The sequence below is a fragment of the Siniperca chuatsi genome, linkage group LG15, assembly GCF_020085105.1.
Source record: "Siniperca chuatsi isolate FFG_IHB_CAS linkage group LG15, ASM2008510v1, whole genome shotgun sequence".
NCBI lineage: Eukaryota > Metazoa > Chordata > Actinopteri > Centrarchiformes > Sinipercidae > Siniperca > Siniperca chuatsi.
Genome location: NC_058056.1, coordinates 3,450,332 through 3,463,214, shown reverse-complemented (window position 1 = coordinate 3,463,214; position 12,883 = coordinate 3,450,332). Strand labels below are relative to the sequence as shown.

The 12,883-nt window shown below is 41.3% G+C and overlaps 1 protein-coding gene across 2 annotated transcripts in view; it reads left to right on the top strand.

Moving 5' to 3' along the window:
- The first annotated feature begins 1,743 nt into the window (after positions 1–1,743).
- The window catches only part of gabrg1 (gamma-aminobutyric acid type A receptor subunit gamma1), a 53,610-nt gene continuing 42,470 nt past the window's right edge, over positions 1,744–12,883 (top strand). For both annotated transcript variants that reach the window (XM_044166887.1, XM_044166886.1), the window contains exon 1: positions 1,744–1,881. In XM_044166887.1, coding sequence (XP_044022822.1) covers positions 1,805–1,881 — 77 coding nt within the window. In that variant the 5' untranslated portion in view covers positions 1,744–1,804. The remainder of the gene's footprint in view (positions 1,882–12,883) is intronic.

The following is a 12,883-nucleotide window of genomic DNA, read 5'->3' as shown; positions in this document are numbered from 1 at the left end:
GTACAACAGACAGACAGCAATACTTTCAGCATACACATTCATTTAATCTTTATCTGACAGGTGTATAACACTGTGTGTTCTACTCTTGGTCAAATTATATCCAACACGTTTAACACTTGTCTGTGCTGTAAACAGAATTTAATTTGATAAAGGGCAGATTAGCCAGACAGTATATTATCAGGGATGAAGAAAAATATTTCTTTTTGAAATAAGTCAGAATGAAACTACTTATACTTTCAGCCTGGTTCTCCCCTAACATACAGAAAAGAGAAGTGAAGATTGTATTGGACAATTTCTGAACTGATTTCTTGGACTGACAAGGAAATCATATAAAAAATGTAGCATTTGTTGCATATATCAATGAGCTGTGAGCAGTTCCACTAGTGGTTTTCAGATTGTCATTTTAATAATTCTTGTAGGCTAAACTCTGCAGTATTTCACAAGGAAAAGCAACAATCAAAGAAAAGTCAGGAAGAAACTTTTATTTTTTCTAGCAGAACTAGGCTTTGTCATCTTTCCTATCCTGTTAATCAACTGGCAACCACTAAGATTTAGCTTGTGACTCCTTCAAGGAGTACTGCCCCCCAGGTTGGGAACCACTGCCCAATATGATGGTCTACATGCTGTTTCAAAACCTTCTCCACTGTGCCATAAATACAATTCTGGTGAAAAACATTGGACTAAAATACACTTTTCTTTAATTCAAAATGACATTTATTTAAAGTCTAGCACATTTTATATACAGTTCAAGTTACTTTACAATGGCATAAAATGACTCGCAGAAATTCATCAGAAAACATGAGGAGTTGGTTGCTGTATGATGTCAACAAATAAAATATCAAATAACTTGACAAGACACAGGCATGCTATGCATAGTTAACGTTTTGCATCAGATGGAATGATCGGATGGCCTATGAAAAATAGCTTATGATGAATAGAATTTAATTGTTTTTATTCCAAAATAATTTTTAAAAAGTTTACAGAAAATATAGTCCTAATTGAACGGTTAGCTAGATAAATAAAAATTTAAAAAATCAATTTCAACAAAATCAATACATCAACAATTTAAGAGACTTTGGTTTTTAAGGGAGCAGTAGGTGAGGTGGGGTGGGGGGACCTTGGACTTATGACCTCAGTATTGCTAAAATCCTGGCTGAGTAACTGAGAAGACATGAAGTATAGAATGCAATTAATGTGACTCTCTCCCCTCCCACAACTCTGTTAAGCTGCCCTTGAGCAAGGCAATTAATCAAATCCCCAACTGCTCAAACTGCTCATATAGGCTAACAGCCTGTGGTTGTCCCTAATGGTCATGCATGGACAACACACTATATGATGTGGTCTACATAGCAGCTCCTGCAGCTGTAAATGGATTACACAGCAGCTGGTGTAAATCTGAAGCATGGTTCAACTGCATAAAGAGCTCTGTTTTCCTTGGATAGCTATATACTGTAAAAATCATTGTGAATACTAGTAAGAAATAATACAAATCAAAAACCATCCGTCAGTCATTATGTAAAAAGAAATAAGCCTACAGATTTGTGAAGCCAGTGTGAGAGCAGCTTCTGTCAGAGCAGCCTGTTAGCGGCACTGCAGATGGACTAGAGCAGAGTCAGCTCCGTGGAAACAGCCTCACTCACTCCTCCCCCTCCACACACACCATGGACGCATCTCTCACATCCTAACGTCGCAACATTTAACCCTCATCGGCTGCATTTAGACGCGACCTGGCGACAGAAATCTTCAATTTCCACTGTGTTTCCGTTGACACCGTTAAGGTCGTTTCCCAGCTGTTGACGAGAGAATGAAGCGGGTTTTTGTCAGAGCTCTGCAGGACAAAGCCATGAATCCCTGGCTGCTCTTCGCTCTACTCGGACTCTGGTAAGTGTGTAGCCTACTTACGTGAAGGAGCAGGGATGTCTCCATCATGAGAGGAGGGAGGTTTGTCAGGGTAAATAGCTGCAGATGTTGCCTCCTCCTCCGGGCTCTCATGTCTTTGCTCTCAGACAGGAATCGCTGTGTTCCGCATCTTCTACCTGTGATCACAGTAGGCTACAGCGGGTCATTGTGTGAGCTGGGGCCTTAGAGGAAAACATATGTTCTTAAAATTTACCAACCTTAAGCCATATGTCTGCATATTTCTAATCTGTGCGGCACCCCGCTGATTTCCAAAATGTATTTTGGGCACAAAAACAGGGTGGTTTTATTACAGGTTTCAAAGGGTCTGTAAAAAGCCTTAAGGTCTCATCAGCAGTAGAATGTCACATGGGCTATTGATGGACAGATGATGGATGATTTTGTTCCTTGAAGACCTGGAAGATCTTCACTTACCTCAGCCCCAGAGGAAACCTATATATCTGTCAGTTGATCACAGAGGTATAAATTGTGTCCTGGTAAGGACAGGCCTACTCCTCCAGCTGAAAAATGTGAAAATGTTAGGTAGAAGCTGCTGATCCCCAAGTAGACAGTGCATTTCTTTATTCAACAAATCATGTCAGTTGATCACAGAGGTATAAATTGTGTCCTGGTAAGGACAGGCCTACTCCTCCAGCTGAAAAATGTGAAAATGTTAGGTAGAAGCTGCTGATCTGCGAGTAGACAGTGCATTTCTTTATTCAACAAATCATTCTGCATATCAAATTTTCTTCTTTGAAGTCAGGTAATGCACCCAACAACTGGAAAGTATGGAGTATTTTAAACCTCAAAGTAAAACTAATGATAATAAAAACATCATTACATATGCCAATTATAGATTGTTAATATATATTTTAAAATGGAACTGCAAATGATTCCAATTACATAATATGTCTGCCTGTCATATCCATCTCACAACTGATTTGTCTCTTGCTTTAATATTTACAGTTTTCATATAGTGATCTGTTGAATACCTGTAGTCAATGTTGACTAAAAATTTAAAGTCCAACCCACAGAGTAATCAGAGCCAATCAGAGCCCCTACTGCTGTCATTTAAAGAATGGTTAAAAGTAAAGCTGCAGAGGTGGAGATATCTTGACTTTTACAAGATACAAGATAGATTTATTACAACATGGTTGTATAATGAGATTTTGTTTGTAGTTCCCTTATGCTACTAAAATGATATACAGTAAATCAGAGAATAAATTATAAGTCATAAAAATAATAAGTCATAGAAATGAAAACTATTTTACATGCTGGAGTGCTGAGGATGAATTAAGGAGTCTCACAGCCTGAGGGAAGAAGCTGCTCTGTAGTCTGGAGGTATGACAGCTGATACGTCTGTATCTCTTGCCAGACTTGCAACAGGTTGAACAGGCTGTGGCTGTGGTGGTTACTGTCCTTTAGTATCTTTTGGGCTCTGCACAGGCACGTCAACGCAACGATAGGTTGGTACCAATGGTCTTCTGAGCAGTTTTAATCACCCGCTGCAGAGCCCTCTGGTCTTTGGCTGTGCACATCCCATGACAGTTTGTGATGTTTCCAGTCAGGATGCTTTCTATTGCTACTCTGTAAAAGTTAATAAATACTTGGCACAGGATTTTGCCTTCTTAGATTTCCTTAAGAAATACAGCAGGGTGGAAATGTAAGAGGACAATGTCAGGTTCTCTGTGATGCTGATCAGGAACCTAAAATCACCTGCTCCATCTCAGCTCCACTGATGTAGAGAGGGGTGTGTGTCTTTGCCTCCTTTTTCCTAAAATCAACGATCAGCTTCTTGGTTTTTCTGACGTTGAGCAGTAGGTTGTTCTCTGTGCACCACTGCAAGATTGTTGATTTCTTCCCGATATGAATTTTCATCGTTGTTTGTAATCCGGCCGATGATGGTGGTGTTATCCGCAAACTTCACAACAGAGTTGTCTCCATGTCGGGGGCTTCAATCATGGGTGTATAGTGTGAACAGAGGGGGCTGAGCACACAGCCCTGGGACTGCCAATCCAAACTGTCTGGGGTCTGTTTGTAAGGAAGTCCAATATCCATTTACAGAGTGTGGTATTCAAGCCCAGAGTGCTAAGTTTTCTAATAAGTTTCATGATGTAGGTGTTGTTGTTCTCAAGGTGTGTGAAGACTGAGTGGAGGGCAGTGGAGATGGCATCCTCTGTGGATCTGTTGGTTCTGAAAGAAAACTGGTGAGCATCCAGACTGTTGTTCTTTATGTGCTGTAGAACCAGTTTCACAAAGCACTTCATCAGAATGGGGGTGAGAGCCTCATTTAGACTTCTTCCCTAGGGGTCAAACTCCTGTATCCTACATTTCCCATAATGCACCTTAATATATTCCTTTTTAGCCCCCTTTTCCCAGAAATTGCCCATGCCTTTCAAACGCTCATACTTTGTAACTTAAGCTTTCTGTTATAATGTCTCAAGCCCAAGCTGTTATGATCACTATGACATCACAACTGTTTTCACTGACTGAGTACCCATTGAAACTTCTTTTCCTTTCGGCTGTTCCCTTTCAGGGGTCGCCACAGCGAATCATGTGCCTCCATCCTCTTCACTCACACCAATTAACTTCATGTCCTCTCTTACTACATCCATAAATCTCCTCTTTGGTCTTCCTCTAGACCTCCTGCCTGGCAGCTCCAACCTCAGCATCCTTCTGCCAATATATTCACAGTCTCCTCTGAACATGTCCAAACCACCTCAATCTGGCCTCTCTGACTTTATCTCCGAAACATCTAACATGAGCTGACCCTCTGATGTACTCATTCCTGATCCTGTCCATCCTCGTCACTCCCAAAGAGAACCTCAACATCTTAAGCTCTGCTACCTCCAGCTCTGCCTCTTGTCTTTTCTTCAGTGCCACTGTCTCTAAGCTGTACAACATCGCTGGTCTCACCACCGTCTTGAACACCTTTCCTTTCATTCTTGCTGATACTCTTTTATCACACAACACACCTGACACTTTTCTCCACCCGTTCCAATCTGCTTGCACTCGCCTCTTCACCTCTTTTCCACAGTCTCCATTGCTCTGAACCGTTGACCCTAAATACTTAAAGTCCTGCACCTTCTTCACCTCTGCTCCCTGTAACCTCACTGTTCCACCTGGGTCCCTCTCATTGACACACATGTATTCTGTCTTACTGCAGCTAAGCTTCATTCCTCTGTTTTCCAGAGCAGACCTCCATCTCTCTAGATTTTCCTCCACCTGCTCCCTGCTCTCACTACAAATCACAATGTCATCCGCAAACATCATAGTCCATGGAGATTCCTGTCTAACCTCATCAGTCAGCCTGTCCATCACCAGAGCAAACAAGAAGGGGCTCAGAGCCGCTCCTTGATGCAGACCCACCTCCACCTTGAACTCCTCTGTCACACCTACAGCACACCTCTCCACGGTCTTACAGCTCTCATACATGTCCTGCACCACTCTAACATACTTCTCTGCCACTCCAGACTTCCTCATACAATACCACAGCTCCTCTCTCGGCACCCTGTCATACGCATTCTCTAAATCTACGAAGACACAATGCAACTCCCTATGACCTTCTCTGTACTTCTCCATCAGCATCCTCAAAGCAAATACGGCATCTGTTGTACTCTTTCTAGGCATGAAACCATATTGCTGCTCACAAATGCTCACCTCTGCCCTTAGCCTAGCTTCCACTACTCTTTCCCACAACTTCATTGTATGGCTCATCAGCTTTATTCCTCTGTAGTTGCCACAGCTCTGCACATCTCCCTTGTTCTTAAAAATTGGCACCAGTACACTTCTCCTCCATTCCTCGGGCATCCTCTCACTCTCCAAGATCTTGTTAAACAAACTAGTCAGAAACTCTACTGCCACCTCTCCTAGACACTTCCATACCTCCACAGGTATGTCATCAGGACCAACTGCCTTTCCACTCTTCATCCTCTTCAACGTCCTCCTCACTTCACTCTTGCTAATCTTTGCTACTTCCTGCTCCACATCAGTCACCTCTTCTACTCTTCGTTCCCTTTCATTTTCCTCATTCATCAACTCTTCAAAGTACTCCTTCCATCTTCCCATCACACTCCTGGCACCTGTCAATACATTTCCATCCTTATCTTTAATCACCCTAACCTGCTGCACTTCCTTCCCATCTCTATCTCTTTGTCTGGCCAACCTGTACAAATCCACCTCTCCCTCTTTAGTGTCCAACCTAGCATACAAGTCCTCATATGCTCTTTGTTTGGCCTTTGCCACCTCTACCTTCACCTTACGCTGCATCTCCCTGTACTCCTGTCTACTCTCTTCAGTCCTCTCAGTGTCCCACTTCTTCTTAGCTAACCTCTTTCTCTGTATACACTCCTGAACTTTCTCGTTCCACCACCAAGTCTCCTTGTCCACTTTCCTCTTTCCAGATGACACACCGAGTACCCTCCTACCTGTCTCCCTGATCACAGTAGCTGTAGTGGTCCAGTCACCCCTTCAATTTCCACATTCAGACTCATCAACCTGTCTGATACTCTTTTCACCTCTAGAACATTCCTTACAAACTCCTCTCAGGATAACTCCTACTCCATTTCTCTTCCTATCTGACCGATGGTAGAACAACTTGAACCCTGCTCCTAAGCTTCTAGCCTTGCTACCTTTCCACCTGGTCTCCTGGACACACAGTATGTCCACCTTCCTTCTCTGAATCATGTCAATCAACTCTCTAGCCTTCCCTGTCATAGTCCCAACATTCAAAGTCCCTACTGTCAGTCCTACATTCTTAACTTTCCTCTTCTCTCTCTGCCTACGAACACTCCTTCCTCCTCTCCTTCTTTGTCTTTGACCAACAGTAGTCCAATTTCCACCGGTACCCTGTAGGTCAACAGCACCAGTGGCGGTCGTTGTTAACCCGGGCCCCAACCGATCCGGTATGGAAGTCATTTTCACGATTCGCATTTTTAATTTGGCATGTGTTTTACGTCGGATGCCCTTCCTGACACAACCCTCTGCATTTATCCAGACTTGGGACTGGCACAAGAAGACACTGGCTTGTGCCCCCTTGCGGTTGCATTCTGAGTACCCATTGAAACTATAAAATAAAATTTAACTGTGTTACAGGTTGTTATCCTCAATGATGGTGATGCTGCAGATGTCATCGAGTTTACAAAAAACTTGACACAAACTACTAATTCAAGGGAACTAATTAAATTCCCTCCACACAAAAATATGTTTTGCTTCTTATTCCTTCAACCTGTTCTCATTCCCAGGTCAACAAACACTGGCATTTTGTTAATGTTACGGCTATCAGTTTAAATTATTTCTCCTTTGATTCTGTGAAATAAAGTTTTTTTTTTGTTGTCAGTTTTAGATTGCAGAAGGCTAGGCTACATACCCATGATCCTTAGCCACCGCTGCAAGAGGAGTCAGCTCACAGCTAAACCTGAAGTCTGGTGGAAAACGTTTAAATTACTTAATAAAGTACTTATTGTACACTGAATTTACATTCACAATCAGCCAGACATAGTGTGCCACAAAGAATTTTATACAGTCGTTTTTGGCTTGAAATGCTCCTGATCCAGGGGAAAACATTTTTTTTCCTTCCTCTTGGCTGTTATCGGTGTCAGTCAGTGACATCATGTGGAAGCTGTAAACCACGTGGTGTTCAACTCCTGTTTTGGCTAAAATATCTTAAATAAATAAACCATATTTTAACTTTTTCTTAACATAGATATCTAGATGCAATGTAATTACTAGTTCGGCTGTACTAGATATTTGATATATTTAGTAAATATATCTTTTTACAATCGTATTTACAACCCTACTTTGAAAACCGGAAGAACTACAACTGTGGTGCTGATTTGTATCAAGCTGCATGGCAGGGAATTGTAGTTTTCAGGAAATGTTAGTGTTTTTCAAAGGATTGGAAGTTGTAAATACTGAATTGAGAGTACACTGGGGAGTTTAAGGGGATCGTAAACACATTTGTGTAATCATATTTTAAATATCTAATTCTTAAATGGGTGGAAATAAATTAAACCATATTTATTTATTATTCTGTGCAATTAATTATATCTATATTTATATTGTGCAACGGTCCTTCATATTTATCAGTCTCTATACATATCCTTATATTTATACATATATCATTTAAATTATACTTATTACTGAAATTATTTTCTGTGCAATCAAATTTATTTACACAGTGCAACTACCTCCTGCTGTATCCTGTGCAATTAAGTCTGTGCAGTTCATCCATCTCTCAAGGCAATATATATAACAAGCAAATTTTCCCAGTGTGGGATCAATGAAATTTCTTATCTTATCTTATGTGACAATGCCCCCAGGTGCTGACTATGCTTTCACGATAGCTGAAGTCAGTAGCTCTCTATAACAGTTGGTCCCATGTCTGTAGCCTCTTTTGTTGCTGGATTATAAGTCTTCAAATATGCACCAAGGTCAAGGTTCAAAGGTCAGTATCTCAAAGCAGGAGCCATGAATAATCTTCATACTGACGTATCTTACTCTTCAGGTCACAACCGTTCCAGCAATGTATCTGGTTTAGCTCCAATATATAAAATGAAGCTTTTTGTTTGTTTGTTTTTTTTATTGGAACTTGTGACCAAAATGAGTCACCTTCAGAGATTATTGTACAATATTGCTAACAATCTAGGGCAATACTACAGGCTTGGAGGAAGTGCTTGAGTTATGGCTGAAAAATCTCAATCACAGGTCATCAAATACTGAGGCATGCATAGGCAACTATTTACTCAACCCTGGAGATTTTTTTGTGTCTTTATGATTTTTGGTTTTGGGATTTTATGTCAGCATGACATAGCCCATTCAATCAGAATCTGTTTTATTAGCCAATGCAAGTATACAAAGAATGTGTCTTGGTATTTGCTCCCAAAAAACACAACACAGAAGAATAAAAAAATGACGAGCAAAAATTAAATGTGACATGTGCATAAATAATTAAATATGTAACAGTGGAGGTTGAGTGCAGTGCACAATATGTTTGATGATACATTTGAACATGAACAAGTACAGGGATTAAATGAAGGATGTGAAACGTAAAGTCCAGTTTGATAACCCCTTCTTAAGTAAGGTGATTTCATAATCAAATATCCTCAGCCACATATTCTTAGAAATATAAAATTAAATGAGAAACTTCACATTATACAATCACGGGCTATAAAACACCTTTCTTAACAGAGATAGTGGTGTTTGGATTCAGGTTACAGCCTGCCAACAGCAATTTGAAATGGAATAGAGCCCACCGACAGCAGACATCCCAAAACAGGAGTTGAACTTGCAAAATTCACCCACAACATACGTGTGCATAGCTGCATCCAGAAGCGACCACGATAGCAACGATCTCAGACCTGAGAGAATCTTCGTAATAACTAACAAAACTAAGGATCATATTCTTTAACATGCAATAATAGGATATAAATGCATACAGATGGAGAGGGAGAGGAGGAGAAAGGAAAGAGGTACATCCCGGCAGTGTAGACCTATAGCAGCATAACTAAGGGATGGTTCAGGGCTCACCCAGGCCAGCCCTAACTATAAGCTTTATCAAAGAGGAAAGTCTTAAGCCTACTCTTAAATGTGGAGATGGTGTCTGCCTCCCAAACCCAAACTGGGACCTAATTCCACAGGAGAGGAGCTTGATAACTGAAGGCTCTGGCTCCCATTCTACTTTTGCAGACTCTTGGAACCACAAGTAACCCTGTAATCTGGGAGGGCAGTGTTCTAATGGGGTAGAGAGGGCAGATACCTTGGGCAGAACCAGACTCAATGGTGGGCGGCCATCCGCCGCTGCCGTGTTAGGTTTTGAGAGATAGAGAGAAAGAGAGAGAGAGAGAGAGAGAGAGGGGAGGGGTTTGGAGGAGGGGGGAATGGGGGGAGAGGGAGGCACAATGCAAAGACCACATAGAATTTCATTTCATGCAGTAATGGGATAAAATGCATACAGATGGAGAGGAAGAGAAGGAGGAGAGGAGCTCGATAACTGAAGACTCTGGCTCCCATTCTACTTTTGGAGACTCTAGGAACCACAAGTAACCATGCATCCTGGGAGCGCAGTGTTCTAGTCGGGTAATATGGTATTATGAGCTCTTTAAGATATGATGGTGCCTGACCATTAAGAGCTTTGTAGGTGAGAAGAAGGATTTTAAATTATATTCTGGATTTTACAGGGAGCCAGTGCAGCGAAGCTAATATTGGAGAAATATGATCTCTTTTGATAGGTCTTGTCAATACACGTGCCGCAGCATTCTGGATCAACTGGAGAGTCCTAACGGACTTATTCGGGCAGCCTGATAATAAGGCATTGCAATAATCCAGCCTAGAAATAAGAAATGCATGGACTAGTTTTTCTGCATCATTTTGAGACATGCAGCATGCCATCTAGAGTAACTATATATTTACATAATGTGTCTCTGAGGTGTTTGGGGCCAAGTACAATAACTTCAGTTCAGCTAACTGATTAGTTTCATCTGGCTTGATCGATAGATATAATTGGGTATCATCCGCATAACAATGAAAGTTTATGGATTGTTTCCTAATAATATTGCCTAAAGGAAGCATATATAAGGTGAATAAAATCGGTCCAAGCACAGAACCTTGTGGCTAACTTTGGCATGCACAGAGGACTCACCGTTAACATGTACAAACGGAGATCGATCTGATAGGATTTAAACCAGTTTAGTGCGGTTCCTTTATTGCCAATTGAATGTTCCAGTTTCTGCAATGTTGGTCAATGGTGTCGAATGCAGCATTAAGAACTAACAAGACAAGTACAGAGACAAGTCCATTGTCAGATGCAATTAAAAGGTCATTTGTAATTTTCACCACTGCTGTCTCTGTGTTATGATGCACTCTAAATCCTGACTGAAAATCCTCAAATAAACTATTGTTATTTAGAAAGTCACACAACTGATTGGCAACTGCTTTTTCAAGGAAAGCGAAGGTTATATATAGGTCTATAGTTGGCTAAAACCCCTGGATAAAGAGTGGGCTTTTTAAGAAGAGGTTTAATTACAGCTATGTTCAAAGACTGTGGGACATAACTAAAACAAAATAAAGACAGATTGATCATATCCAGTAAAGAAGTGCTAACTAAGGGTAAAACTTCTTTAAGCAGCCTAGTTGGAATGGGGTCTAAGAGACAGGTTGATGGCTTAGATGAAGAGATCGTTGAAGTTAGTTGAAGAAGGTCATAGGAGAAAATCAGTCTAAATATATATCATGTTTTACAGCTGTTTCTAAGGTTCCTGTGTTTAAAGATAAATCGGTACTGGTTGAGGGCAGGACGTGATTAATTTTTTCTCTAATAGTTAAAATTTTATCATTAAAATCATCATCTGACTGCCCCACCCATCTACACACCTGTTTCCACTCTCCCTCATTAGCCCTGCAGTTACCTGGCCCCGTTTGTCCCCGTTGCTATATTGGTCTTGTCTTGTCTTGTCTTGTCTGGTCTGTGCCTGTGCCTGTGCCTGCGCCTGCACTTGCACCTGCCAACCTCTGTATCTGCCTGCCTGTTACCTGTTTGTTACCTGTCTACCTGCCAGCCAACCAGTGTTCCTGCCTGCCTACCTGTACTTGCCAGTAAGTTTTAAATAAACCATTCAAGTCATCGTTCTGCCTCTTCTGTCTGCGTTTGGGTCCTTTCCCTGTTCCCTGCTTGCCAACACCATGACACTCTTAAGCATCTAATATTGCCACAGATGGTTTTACATTGTTAATTGAAAGCCCGGTGTGTCTCATACACATGATAAAGGTTACCTTGTGCATCTGTATGAGACGCCAAGGGGCTTGAAAAAATGTTGACCTGGGAATGAGAAGGTGTTGGCTACACTGTGCAGAATGATGTATGTGCAGAGTTTGTTTTCATATGCATTTGCTGAAGGTTGGAACGTTTTCCTGTGCTTACTTAAATCTCATCTTAACAAGTACACCTTCAAGCATGATTTGTGACATCACAACTAGTTTGCATGCCAATCATGATCCAATATAGGTCCAAAAGTCCAAAGCCCCTGTGCTAACGGTGCAAGCATCACTCAACCAGTGTTCTGCGCTCCCGGTCCGGGCAGAGCCAGCTAATAGGGCCACTGACTAGTTAAGCAGCAGTTAGCGGTTACTTAGCAACAAGTAAAGCTATCTTACCATCAGGAAACTCCATAAATCACCTAGAGTTGAGGCAGAGCAGCTGGAGGACATCAAAGGGAAAAGCAGAAAATATTTTTTCCATAAAATATGATCTCTGTGATGGTGCAAATGCCTAGAGCTGCTGTGATGCAAGAAACATTTCAGTCTCGATCTGAAGTATCGTCATCATCATCCGGGTTCACCAAGAACCAAGAAGTTGTGTTTTTGTACAGTAATCTGTGAAGCTCTGCCACCAGAAATGCTGCAGCATCTATCGTTTTTCAAACCTATTTCTTGTCTCATTTGTGGTCTGAAACAGTAAATTCATTAAATTCAGTGCCCTATATCACTAGTTTCACCAAATCAGTGAAAACAGTTTGAAAGTTGTGTTTTTGTATAGTAATCCAGTAGTCAGTGAGGTCCGGCCACCTTTTCGCCTTTCTGCCACAAGTGGACTATGCACATGAGCAAAGCAGCAGATGTTTAAGCAAGTGATGTCCTGACTGAGACCTGCCTTGATGAGAGCACTGACAGTTTATTTTCGTGTTGACCCCAATAGAGCATCGTGACATGTAAATGCAAAGACTGGGGGCACTGTTTTGCTTATTTCATTTGAATATTGTCCGAAGTACAGCAGGTTAAGTCTCATTTAGATCCCAAAAGAGCATGGTGACATGTAAATATTGCTTGTAGTGTAGTTATTTTGAAATGATCTTTTCCCCTCATGTGTCTGGTAGTTTTACTTCCTGTTTTTGTTTACTTTTCCCGCAAGTTTTGATTGTTTGCTCCGCCCTGATTAGTTTCACCTGTGTCTCATTGTCTCCCCTCACCTGAGTGTATTTAAGTCTGTTTGCTT